This window comes from Brassica napus, chromosome A10 (genome assembly GCF_020379485.1).
Source record: "Brassica napus cultivar Da-Ae chromosome A10, Da-Ae, whole genome shotgun sequence".
NCBI lineage: Eukaryota > Viridiplantae > Streptophyta > Magnoliopsida > Brassicales > Brassicaceae > Brassica > Brassica napus.
This window is the reverse complement of record NC_063443.1, coordinates 18982523-18993802: the sequence shown is the minus strand read 5'-3', so window position 1 is coordinate 18993802 and position 11280 is coordinate 18982523. Positions and strand designations below refer to the sequence as shown.

Genomic DNA, 11280 nt, shown 5'->3' with positions numbered 1-11280 from the left:
TGAGACGTAGTAATTTCAAATAGATAAAAGAAAAGGAAAGATAACCCAAACAGACATCAAAGCCCAAATGTAGGGACCGGCCCATTAAATTTAAAAACGGACATCAAAGCCCAAAGATTAGTAGTAATCTCTTTCTCCCTCTCTTCTCCTCCACCTCCGCAGCTCCACACTTCCCGCCGGTAAACTATTCTCCCCTCAGTTTCCATCGACACTTCGCTAAACTCCCATGGTTCTTCATCCGAGAGTTCATCCCTCTCTCTACAACCGTCGAATCTCCTTCCTCTTCTCTCCTTCCTCGAGAAACCTCAGTACGGCGTCGCTTTCATTAAACTCCAACCAAACCGTTACCGAGCCGTTAGCGAAGTCAGAGCTCGAATCCATAGTCCTCAAACAATACTCCCACGGGAAGTTCTACAATCTCCTCCAAAACGCAGTCGCTTTACCTTCCGTCCTTCTAACCGCCTGCCAGAACCTCTCCTCCTCCGCCGAGCTAACCGATCGCGTCTCCAGGAGATTCTCCGTCGATGAAATGGGACGCGAGATACGCGAAGGCAGGTTCGATATCCCCTCCTGCTGCGTCGGATTCGAAAGCGAATCTCTCGTTCTCCCGAATCTCAAACTCAAAGTGCTGATCGAAGCCGTTAGGATGATTCTCGAGATCGTCTACGACGATCGATTCGCGACGTTTAGTTACGGCGGGAGGGTTGGTATGGGTAGGCATACAGCGATTCGTTACTTGAAGAACTCGGTGGAGAATCCGCGGTGGTGGTTTCGCGTTTCGTTTGTTAGAGAGGTGTTTAGTGATAGGAATGTTGATAGGCTTTGTGGTTTCGTTAAAGAGAAGATTAATGATAGTTTGTTGGTTGAGATTATCAAGAAGCTCTTTGAGTTTGGGGTTCTGAGGATTGAGCTTGGGGGATGTGATAAAGGGAGAGGGTTTCCTCAAGAGTGTGGATTGAATTCGATTTTGATTAATGTTTACTTTGATGGAGTTGATAAAGAGATTCACGATTTGAGGTTGAAGATGAAGCTCAAGAATCCTCAGGAGGATGCTACAGGTAGTGATAGTGTTTTCTATAAGCCTGTAAATGTTTATGCAGTTAGGTACTTGGATGAGATACTTCTGATAACGTCTGGCTCGAAGATGCTGACTATGGAATTGAAGAAGAAGGTTGTAGACGTTTTGGAGGAGAGACTAGACCTGAGAGTAGATAGAGTGAACACATCGATTCATAGTGCGGTTTCGGAGAAGATTAGCTTTTTAGGGATGTATCTTCAAGCTGTTCCACCTTCGGTTTTGCGTCCGCCTATGTCTGAGAAGGCGGTGAGAGCAATGAAGAAGTACGAGAGGCAGAAGGAAGTTAGGAGACTGGAGATTAGAAATGCTAAGGAGAGGAATCGTAAGACGCTTGGTTTGAAAATATTTAGACATGTGTTGAAGAAACTCAAGCAGAGCAACGGTTACAAGTGTGAATACGAGATAGAGAATGAGGTCAGAGATATTTTCCGGAGTTGGGGAGAAGAAGTGATGCAGGAGTTTATGGGTTCTCTTGAAGAGCGGTGGAAATGGCATTGGCTGCTCACTAGAGGAGATTTTCTCTCTTTGAGACATATACGGGAGAAGTTACCACAAGACATTGTCGATGCTTATGATGAATTTCAGGAGCAGGTGGATAAACACTTGTCACCGACCCAAGCTAGAAAGGAGCTAGACGATGAGGAGAGGAGAGTAGAGGAAGAAGAGGAACAGAGATATGCTGAACGGACGGTTCAGGATTTGACTAAGTTGTGCATGAAGGTGTCAGCTCCGGAAGAACTTGTCAGAAAGGCTGTTAAATTAGTCGGGTTCACAAACAACATGGGACGGCCACGGCCTATCAGCCACCTTCTGGCTCTTGAGGATTCTGATATCATCAAATGGTATGCGGGTGTAGGGCGTAAATGGCTTGACTTCTTCTGTTGTTGCCACAACTTTAAGATGGTCAAAATCATTGTAAGTTATCATATGAGGTTCTCCTGTATTTTGACTCTAGCGGAGAAGCACAGATCCACCAAACGTGAAGCTATTAGACACTACACGAAAGATCTCAAAGTGTCTGATCATTACGGGAGCGAGGAGGTGTATTTTCCATTGGAAAGAGAGGTTAAGATGATGGGAGACAAAAACCTTTCAGACCCCAGACCTGTGGATGGGACACTGTCTTTGCTTTTGATCAGGCTTGCATCTGATGAGCCCTTGCATTCTTGTGCTGCTAGTTTCTGTGAACGATCAGATACAACCATGTACCGCGTACATCTACTGCAAAACCGTTTGCAAATCAACCCACTTGACGAAGAGAAATGGGTTCGCGGCATGGGAACAATCCACTCAGCTTTGAACCGGAAATGTCTGCCTTTGTGTTCTGCTCACATCAGTGATGTATATTTGGGTAATATGACTCTTCAGGATGTCGATGGTAGCTCATTCATCGATCTCAAGTGATATCACACACACACACACACACTTTTTGATGGCCAAATGGATGAATACTTCGTAAGCTACTGCTTGACTGCGCAATGCCAATAGAAGCTTCATATGTGTCAAAAGCGTTTGGGCATTAACTACAATGCAGCAATGGTGGTTAGGGTGAGAAACGTTTTAGTTGCTTGTTTCTAGAAGCTGAACAGTGTAGGTTTTGTGGTGGGGAGAAGATGAATAATATTTGTTTATCGGTTATGTAATGTATCAATCTGACATTTAAGTATGTTTGTTAATGTAGTTGTTAGCAGATAGTTTATAAATACCCTGAAGCTAAGGCAGGTGACTATTTGGGTTTTAGTTTTACAAGAGAAGGGTGTTTATTTGTACCGTGTAAGAAGTGAGAGGTTAATAGAGAAATTTGCCGGAAGGAAAAAGAAATAGTATAGTTGACTTTTTGGTATAAAACTTTTTTTTGTCTATTTTTTGTTTTTTTTTTATCTTTTTCATTTCTAAAACTTAGTAAAATAAATAGTTTTATTAATTAAAAAAATTATAAAAAATAGAAACAATTGATAAAACACTCATATACACAAATTTGTGTATGTATTATGGTTAAATTTCCCTTAATAAACTATCTATGCTATTATGGCTAAAGAAACTCATGAGGACGTCTAGAACAATAATCAAAACGTCGGGGGTTAATCTGCAAATATAGAAGTTTTGGGGACAATCTGTGAGAAGTGACAAAGTATTACAATCTCTCACGTGTCCGTCACATGGGTTGCCGACAGGAAGCAATTGAAGAGGTAATAAAAAAAATGAGATTTCTTTTAATCTTGTCTCTGTCTTTTTTTGAGAACTTTGCTTGGTTTCAGTCACTGATTAGATTCACATGATTCCAGTAAGCAGCAAAGTATAAAGGTAGTAATCGAAGAGCGAGCGTGAGTAGGAGAAGACGAAGAGGAAGAGGAAGATTTCTCAAGAATAAGAAGCCATGGGAGGTGGCTATGTGTTTGGTTCGGCCAGATCGGGACAGACAGCAATGGTGGCTCTCGTCCTCGTGGTTGGATCATTCTTCGCCGGCTACATCTTCGGAAACAACGCACCTATTTACATCCCCCAACCTTCTTCTTATTCCAATTCTTCGTCTTCATCTTCTCCATCGCCATCTGGTTGGTTAATGTCTCTCCTTTTCTATGCATATCGTTAGATCCAAACCCATATGGTTTCTGTTCTTAGATCGAACACTTAGAATTAAGACATAACCAACTCATTGCTTTGTTGTTCCAGGTCCATCAGATTTTGCCAACAGAGTAGAGCAAACGTACCGGAGAACTCCTCTCGTGATCCCACAAAGAGGGGTGAATGTGTGTCCGTTGGAGTTCAACGAGTACATCCCTTGTCACAACGTCACTTACGTGCAACAGCTTCTCCCAAGCTTGAATCTTTCTAGAAGAGAAGAGCTCGATAGACACTGCCCTCCACTTGAGCAGCGTCTCTTCTGTCTTGTACCTCCTCCGAAAGATTATAAGGTACCTATACGCTGGCCCACCAGCAGAGACTATGTGTGGAGAAGCAATGTGAATCATACGCATCTTGCTGAGGTTAAAGGCGGGCAGAACTGGGTGCATGAACAAGGGGAGCTGTGGTGGTTCCCTGGTGGTGGGACTCATTTCAAACACGGAGCTCCTGAATACATCCAGAGGTAATGTAATGATTATCATTTGCTTTGTTTCTTGCTTACTTTCATTATCATTTATTAACTCTTACTTCTAATGCATTCCTCTATGTGCTTGTGTATAATGTGACTTCAGGCTAGGAAACATGACGACTAACGAAACAGGTGATTTACGTTCAGCTGGTGTTGAGCAAGTTCTTGACGTTGGATGTGGAGTTGCTAGCTTTGCTGCTTACCTTCTTCCTTTGGGTATACAGACGATGTCTTTTGCTCCTAAAGATGGTCATGAGAACCAAATCCAGTTTGCGTTGGAGAGAGGAATCGGCGCAATGATCTCTGCCATAGCCACCAAGCAAATGCCATATCCCTCATCCTCCTTTGATATGGTTCACTGCTCAAGATGTCGTGTTGATTGGCATGAAAATGGTATATCCCTCTTGTCAATACCTTGCTTGGTTCTGTATTAATGCATGCGCTTGATTCTGCAGATGGTGTCTTGATTAAAGAAGTTAATCGACTTCTCCGACCCAATGGATACTTTGTTTACTCAGCACCACCTGCTTATAGAAAGGATAAAGACTTCCCTCTGATTTGGGATAAGCTGGTGAACCTAACAACCGCAATGTGCTGGAAGCTCATCTCCCGGAAGGTACAGACTGCAATATGGGTTAAACAAGATGACCAGGCTTGCCTTATGAAGAACGCAGAGCTTGAGCTTATAACTATATGTGATTCAAAAGATGTTTCAAAACCATCATGGAAAGTTCCTCTTAGAGACTGTGTGGACATTAGTGAGAACACACCAAAAGCTTCATATCCAGCAAGTCTAAGAAAACTAGGTACATTGTCTTCTATTCAAACACATTATGTTCTGTCTGATTCATTTGGAAAGATTTTTCACTAGGCATCAGCGAAGATGAGTTTACATTGGACACAAACTTCTGGAGAGAGCAAGTGAACCGTTACTGGGAGTTGATGAAGGTTAACAGAACTGAAGTGAGGAATGTGATGGACACAAACGCGTACGTTGGTGGGTTTGCTGCAGCTATGAACTCATACCCCGTTTGGGTCATGAACGTTGTGCCTGCTACCACGAACGATACCTTATCAGGAATTTACCAGAGAGGCTTAACCGGTGCTTACCATGATTGGTAAATATGATCCACATTCTCATACTCAAACCGTTTTTTCATTAGCACCGGTTGTTAATATTTTGTATGCTGTTTTAGGTGTGAGCCGTTCTCAACGTATCCACGCACATACGATCTGCTACACGCGGACAGGCTCTTGTCTCACTATCGAAACCACGGTGAAGGTTGTGTACTAGAGGATATCATGCTTGAGATGGACCGCATCATACGCCCTCAGGTATGGTATTTTACATAAAGCCATGTCTTCTTGGTGAAATAATCCATCTCATTATGTTGCATAAGCCATGTCTTGTTTTTGGTGTTTGCAGGGATTCATCATTATTAGAGACGAGGAAGCAATCATCTCAAAAGTACAAGACTTGGCTCCTAAGTTCCTATGGGAAGTTGAGACACATGAGCTTCAAGACAAGTACAAGAAGACTGAAACTGTTTTATTTTGCAGAAAGAAGTTCTGGGCAATCGTCTGAAACATAAGCTTTTGACATAGAAAATCTTCTTTATTTTTTTTGTTTGTAAGAGAAAAAGAAATTAAAAGATTACGTATGTAACTTAAATGTTCATCCATTGACCAGTCTGTACACATGTTTTCTGTTTTACCACATTCATAAATTTAGGTGAATTTTGAACAAAAAGAAAAGTTTGGGGTTTGTAATGTAATTTGACAAAGCTTCTATACACTCACAAATGTTTCATATTGGTCCCTGTGGTTTTCTGAATTTGCTATATTCACCAATTCTCTCTGTCTTTCTTCTCGCCCTCCTGGGCTTGATTGTTTCCTGATAAAGGCTGATCCTTTGAATCTGGAAACAGGGTTTTTTTTCATCTCAATTGTTAGTGATTGAGCTGATGGAAATGGAGAAGCTGAAGGAGGCTTTGCGTTTTACCTGCTCTTCTGATTTCTTGAGGATGGCTCTGTTCTGGAACTTTGCTCTACTTTCTTCTTACTTTCAATTGCTTAAAGGAAGGTTCTTTGGCTCAAAATCAACAACTTCCTTTTCTTCTTCTTCCTCCATGATGAATACTTCTTCTTCTTCTTCTTCACACAGACCTATTTGTGTTATCACTGGTGTAAGTCATTTTCTCTCTTCTCCTAATGTACCATTACTGTGTGATGTTATGTATTGACTACAATTAAACTTATTAACAGGCTACTTCGGGTCTTGGTAAGGCAACTGCGTTTGCTCTTTCAAGGAAAGGCTTCTACGTCCTTCTTGGTAAAACACTGTTACTTTCACTTAGAAGCAAGATTGTTTTGTTCTGTGATTCTTACCCAAAGTGCATTGTTCAGTACATCTTGTTTATGAAATAGATGTTTATATATATGAGGCAGTGCAGTAGCAGAGGATAACTTGTTATGGAATAGATGTTTTTTTATTAATATGAGACAATGCATTAGTAGAGTATTAACTTGTTGGAACATGTCTTCTTCATTGTGTTAATCTTCCTTGAATTTTTTTTTCTTAATTGCAGTTGGACGGTCCTCTCAATTACTATCAAAGGTTCTCTACGGTCCCTATGATTCCCAGCTTCCTCATTTGCATTTTTTTTATTGATGCAGTAATCTTTGTGGTTTGACAGACGTTGGCTGAAATCAAGAAGCAGAACGAAGATGCTCAACTCAAAGCTTTTGAAGTTGACATTTCTTCTTTCCAATCAGTTTCAAAGTTCAGGAACTCTCTAGAGCAGTGGCTTTCAGAATCAGAGATACATTCCTCTATCCAACTGTTGGTTAACAACGCTGGAATACTAGCTACAACGAGTCGACCAACCGTTGAAGGCTTTGACAGGTAAAGGTTGTTGTCTTTTATGGTTTTCACAACCTTTTTGAACTCTATTGGTTTAGGTACACTCTTTATATTTCTCAGGATGATGGCTACAAACTATATCGGTGCATTCTCCTTGACAAAACTACTTCTACCGCTTCTGAGAAACAGCCCTGTGCCTTCACGTGTCGTTAATGTTACTTCTTTCACACATCGTTCTGGTGATCATCTTCTCCATCTACTATGAGAGAGTAAGTAAGAGATACCTGATGTGTATATCTTTGTTCTGTAGTTTTTTCTGCGAGGTTTGACAAGGATTCAGTTACGGGAGTGTACTCTTCTGAATCAAAGCAATATCCATGCGCTAGTATCTATCAGTATTCCAAATGTAAAGCCAAGCGTAATCGTTTTTTCCTTTGCATCATGATGATCATGATGATGATGATGCTTATATAGTGTTGCTTTCTTTTTATTGAAAAAGTATGCGTTCTACTCTTCTCATACGAGCTTCATAGACAGCTTCGCCTCACGGATGATTCACATCACATCTCTGTTGCGTAGGCACTTCTATCATTTATCTTTGATCTTCTTGCCAACCTTGTAAGATTTTGGGATTATGGTTCTTTTGTTTGCAGAGCGGTAGATCCAGGAGCAGTGAAAACTAACATAATGCATGAGCTTCCTTCATATATACAAGTCTTGGCGTTTTTTAGTCTCAAGGTTTTTAGACTCATGCAGTCCTCAGCGGAAGCAGCTGAATCTGTCATTGATGCTGCTTTAGCCCCACCTGTAAGACATTCTGTTTTTGAGAATTCTTCATCAGCTCTTGATGTGGTTGATGAGCTCTAATTTTTAATTTGTAAATGGACATTGTGCAGGAAGTGTCAGGCAAATATTTCTTTGGAGGAAACGGGAGGACCATCGAATCCTCAGCGGTTTCTCGTGATCCGAAACTTGCTAAGGAACTATGGGACACTTCATGTCTCATATTTGATGAGCTGCAGCAAACTCACACTTGAAAGATGACATAGTCATAGAATCCAAACTGTAGAAACTTTCTGATTTGTTCAAGAGTCTTTTAGAGATATATAGTTTAATGTGGCCTTGCCTCTTCTTGGCAGTTTGGAAGTATCTTGGTTCAGTGACTGAATCATTGCTCCATGAGCGTTGGGAGAGTAGTCTGTCATGGGCCTTAGACGGGCTTTTTCGATTATTACAAAACTTTTTTGGGCCTTCTTCTCCTTGTGGGCTAACTCCTTCAATCAATTAAAAGAAGAGTGACATTTTGTCTTTCCGTAATTTAAAATTTTCCTGTGAAAAGTAGATTCTTCGTATTAAGAAACTTTTGAAGAGGGGATTTAGTTGTCAACTTTTGAGCCATCCAAATTAAAGTACGATTATTTAGACCTAACATTCAACAAGATGGGACAGGGGCCAAGGGAAGGGCAGGGCAGGGGCAGGGCGGGGCAGGGCAGGGCCGGCCAAGAAAATCAAAAGATTATAAGATGCCCCTATACGTTAGCCTACCAGCAGAGATTGCTTCTGGAGTTAATCTTACAATAACAATACTACTTTTAATCCAATCGTGGTGAGTCACCTATACTGGTGACTAATGTTTTCAGAAAATTAAGATTCCAAATAAAAATATAATTTAAACCAACATAAGGGTAACTATATAGTTTTCTAAAACTGACAAAATCAAAAATCATTTCAAACTTAGAAAAAAGTGCTTCAGTTTGTAAAACTCTCCAATAAGACAGTGACAAGAGCAAGCCAAGAAAAACAAGTGTGAAGGAAGGTATGGAGATGATAAACGAATAAGCCGAAAGTCTAAAAAATACAAGAATATTACACCTGCCACTGCCGCCACTACAATAGCTTTATTAGATGACAGCTTATTTTTTTTTTTTCCATCAATAGATTTTTGATTAATAGGCCTAAAAACCCTCATTACAAACATACAGAAGCCCATAAAATCGGACAAAAAACAATAAAATTTTGGGCCTAAAACCCAACAACGAGAAATCCTAATATACATGAGGCTTCGTCGCCGCGCGGACAAACGCTGCGGTACCGACGTCGCCCTCGCTTCGAATCAACACCGGGAACCAACCGTCGGTTCATCCAGATCCACCTGAGCTCACTGACTCCACACCATCACCACCGCCAAACGTCTTCGACACACGTGAGCCCAATTTCGGAGAGCATCAATCGACTGATCAAGATCTCATCTGTCACCATTCGTCGCAATCACCGAGAGGAAGACTTCGCGGAAACCATCACCGTTAACCTTGGTCGAGCTTCGATCGTCCTCCGACGTCGTCACCACCAATCCAAACCAACCAAAAGCGACAATACTAAAAGGAAAGAAACAGACTAAACCCTAAAAAATGAAGCTAGGGAACCAACCGACGGCGAGGCAAGGCATGGAACACCTTCACCTCCCGTAATCTAGACCGACGACGGCAGAGCTAAACGTAGCCTCCACCTCTCCGGGACATGAACCGGCGTCGACGGAGCTGACGGAGCCTCCGCCTCCCGGAGACAAAACCAAATAGTCGCACAAAGAGTTTCACCGCATTTTCCTCACCACGACCGTGCCTTTACACCAGAACCAGATCCGCCATGGACGGCCTTCTTCCAGAACTCAGGCAAGGCGAAGAAGGGAGGAGACGTCAGCAAAGCGAAGATCGAAGACTTTAAAGGTGGCTTTAGGGGCTCTGGTGACGGCACGTACGTTCACGCGCCGGCCGATCACCGGACCCGAATAAAAGTGCTTCAGTTTGTAAAACTCTCCAATAAGACAGTGACAAGAGCAAGCCAAGAAAAACAAGTGTGAAGGAAGGTATGGAGATGATAAACGAATAAGCCGAAAGTCTAAAAAATACAAGAATATTACACCTGCCACTGCCGCCACTACAATAGCTTTATTAGATGACAGCTTATATAAAGAGAAGTATACTCACAACATAATGTTTTATCTTATTATAACCAAGCCAAGAATTATATTCCCCAATCACTCCATCACAATCCGCTTGTCTGTGTTTCCACTTGCGAACTGAAAGAGTGGAGCTTCCTCGGTAAGAAAAGATGCAGAAGGACATGAGAACCGCAGAAGATCAACATTTTCCACCAGGTCAGTATTGTTCGTTTAGGGATTATAACAATGAAAACATTTTTCTGAAGCAAAGTTGTAGTACTTACCTCTATATACAGGGTATCCAGCTGCAGAAGAAGTCTTTGAACAACCGGGACAAGACAAGAATAAGAAGAAGCCATTCGAGACAAAGCAGAAAGGAGACAGAGGCTTCATTGAAGGATGGTAAAAGCTATACGTACCAAATAAAATCATTAAACAGATCAATAACTCTGTTTCTGTTTTTTCTTTAAGACTAACTCTTGTGTATGTGTTTCTTTGTTTGTTTCTTACTATGCAGTCTCTTTGCACTATGCTGCTGCTGGATTTGTGAGATGTGTTTCTAAGACAAAAAAAGATGAATACAGTGTGTCAAGCTTCCTTATGTTATCTATTACTATTAGTGGCTTTTAATATAGCAGCTCAATCTGAACTTTCTTATACTATCCGTGTGGTGTTTGTATGTATTAAACAGAGATTATTATTATACTTAATAATGTAAAGGTCATGATCATATTTTCTGAGTTGGTATAGGATTCTGAATTGATACTAGATTCATGCTTACTCTTTTTTTTTCTTTTTTTTTGTCACAAAGATTCATGCTTACTCTATACAAAGAAATTCAATATCATACAAGCTTTACAGACTAGGCCACATAAGTGCAAATCAATTATACAATACTACTACTAAAACCAAAATTCTCCAGATTAAATAATGTTAGTATTCACCAAACTCAAACATTAGCTGCTATCTCTGTACTTTGACCAAGTTTTTGTAATTGGAGCCTTCAGACATGTCCCCCAATATCTTCAGAAAATAAATCACCTTATGTTAATATTCACTCTTTTCTTTTCCTGCAAAGCTTTCTGGTAGTCTCTAATTCTTTAAATTTTATGAGAATAATTCCGCTCTTCGTATAATATCTGAGATAAGCCACAAATAATCTAAACAAATTATATTGAAATAAGGAAAAAACAATCAAGAGAGACCACAAGTTCGACATAAATCTTCTTGTTTGTAACGATTAACAAATCTTTGAGCGCTCACCTTGACGTTCTACCCTTTCGCTAGAGTTCAGGAAATTGTCAGGC

The 11280-nt window shown here is 40.8% G+C and overlaps 4 protein-coding genes across 5 annotated transcripts; all 4 read left to right on the top strand.

Moving 5' to 3' along the window:
• The first annotated feature begins 38 nt into the window (after positions 1 to 38).
• LOC106372667 (nuclear intron maturase 3, mitochondrial) lies at positions 39 to 2758 on the top strand. The gene has a single exon (XM_013812932.3). The coding sequence runs from the start codon at positions 227 to 229 to the stop codon at positions 2480 to 2482; it is 2256 nt and encodes a 751-aa protein (XP_013668386.1). The 5' UTR covers positions 39 to 226; the 3' UTR covers positions 2483 to 2758.
• A 215-nt stretch (positions 2759 to 2973) lies between these two features.
• On the top strand, positions 2974 to 5984 carry LOC106372669 (probable methyltransferase PMT7). Of its 2 annotated transcripts, none has more exons than XM_013812933.3 (7): positions 2974 to 3633; positions 3752 to 4166; positions 4276 to 4565; positions 4628 to 4978; positions 5044 to 5290; positions 5369 to 5507; positions 5599 to 5984. In XM_013812933.3, exons 1-7 carry the CDS (start codon positions 3456 to 3458, stop codon positions 5755 to 5757), a joined length of 1779 nt encoding a protein of 592 aa, XP_013668387.1. In that variant the 5' UTR covers positions 2974 to 3455; the 3' UTR covers positions 5758 to 5984. The 2 variants fall into 2 exon arrangements, with proteins under 2 accessions (XP_013668387.1, XP_022549515.1); XM_022693794.2 differs by having other exon boundaries at positions 5032 to 5290.
• Positions 5985 to 6133: 149 nt separating this feature from the next.
• On the top strand, positions 6134 to 8344 carry LOC106372670 (short-chain dehydrogenase TIC 32, chloroplastic-like). The gene is made up of 9 exons (XM_013812934.3): positions 6134 to 6358; positions 6438 to 6504; positions 6761 to 6789; positions 6869 to 7077; positions 7156 to 7274; positions 7346 to 7441; positions 7535 to 7610; positions 7689 to 7842; positions 7932 to 8344. Exons 1-9 carry the CDS (start codon positions 6137 to 6139, stop codon positions 8070 to 8072), a joined length of 1113 nt encoding a protein of 370 aa, XP_013668388.1. The 5' UTR covers positions 6134 to 6136; the 3' UTR covers positions 8073 to 8344.
• A 1664-nt stretch (positions 8345 to 10008) lies between these two features.
• On the top strand, positions 10009 to 10379 carry LOC106372672. Its single transcript, XM_048742647.1, has 2 exons — positions 10009 to 10189; positions 10270 to 10379. The coding sequence occupies exons 1-2, from the start codon at positions 10144 to 10146 to the stop codon at positions 10377 to 10379; spliced, it is 156 nt and encodes a 51-aa protein (XP_048598604.1). The 5' UTR covers positions 10009 to 10143.
• Positions 10380 to 11280: the final 901 nt, after the last annotated feature.

Coding starts and splice junctions, on each gene's coding strand:
- LOC106372667 (XM_013812932.3), top strand. CDS start 227: ATGGTTCTTCATCCGAGAGTTCATCCCTCTCTCTACAACCGTCGAATC.
- LOC106372669 (XM_022693794.2), top strand. CDS start 3,456: ATGGGAGGTGGCTATGTGTTTGGTTCGGCCAGATCGGGACAGACAGCA. Junction 3,634..3,751: donor ATCTTCTCCATCGCCATCTG/GTTGGTTAATGT, acceptor TTGTTGTTCCAG/GTCCATCAGATTTTGCCAAC. Junction 4,979..5,031: donor AGCAAGTCTAAGAAAACTAG/GTACATTGTCTT, acceptor TCATTTGGAAAG/ATTTTTCACTAGGCATCAGC.
- LOC106372670 (XM_013812934.3), top strand. CDS start 6,137: ATGGAAATGGAGAAGCTGAAGGAGGCTTTGCGTTTTACCTGCTCTTCT. Junction 7,611..7,688: donor TCACATCACATCTCTGTTGC/GTAGGCACTTCT, acceptor TTTTGTTTGCAG/AGCGGTAGATCCAGGAGCAG. Junction 7,843..7,931: donor ATGCTGCTTTAGCCCCACCT/GTAAGACATTCT, acceptor GACATTGTGCAG/GAAGTGTCAGGCAAATATTT.
- LOC106372672 (XM_048742647.1), top strand. CDS start 10,144: ATGCAGAAGGACATGAGAACCGCAGAAGATCAACATTTTCCACCAG. Junction 10,190..10,269: donor AGATCAACATTTTCCACCAG/GTCAGTATTGTT, acceptor CTCTATATACAG/GGTATCCAGCTGCAGAAGAA.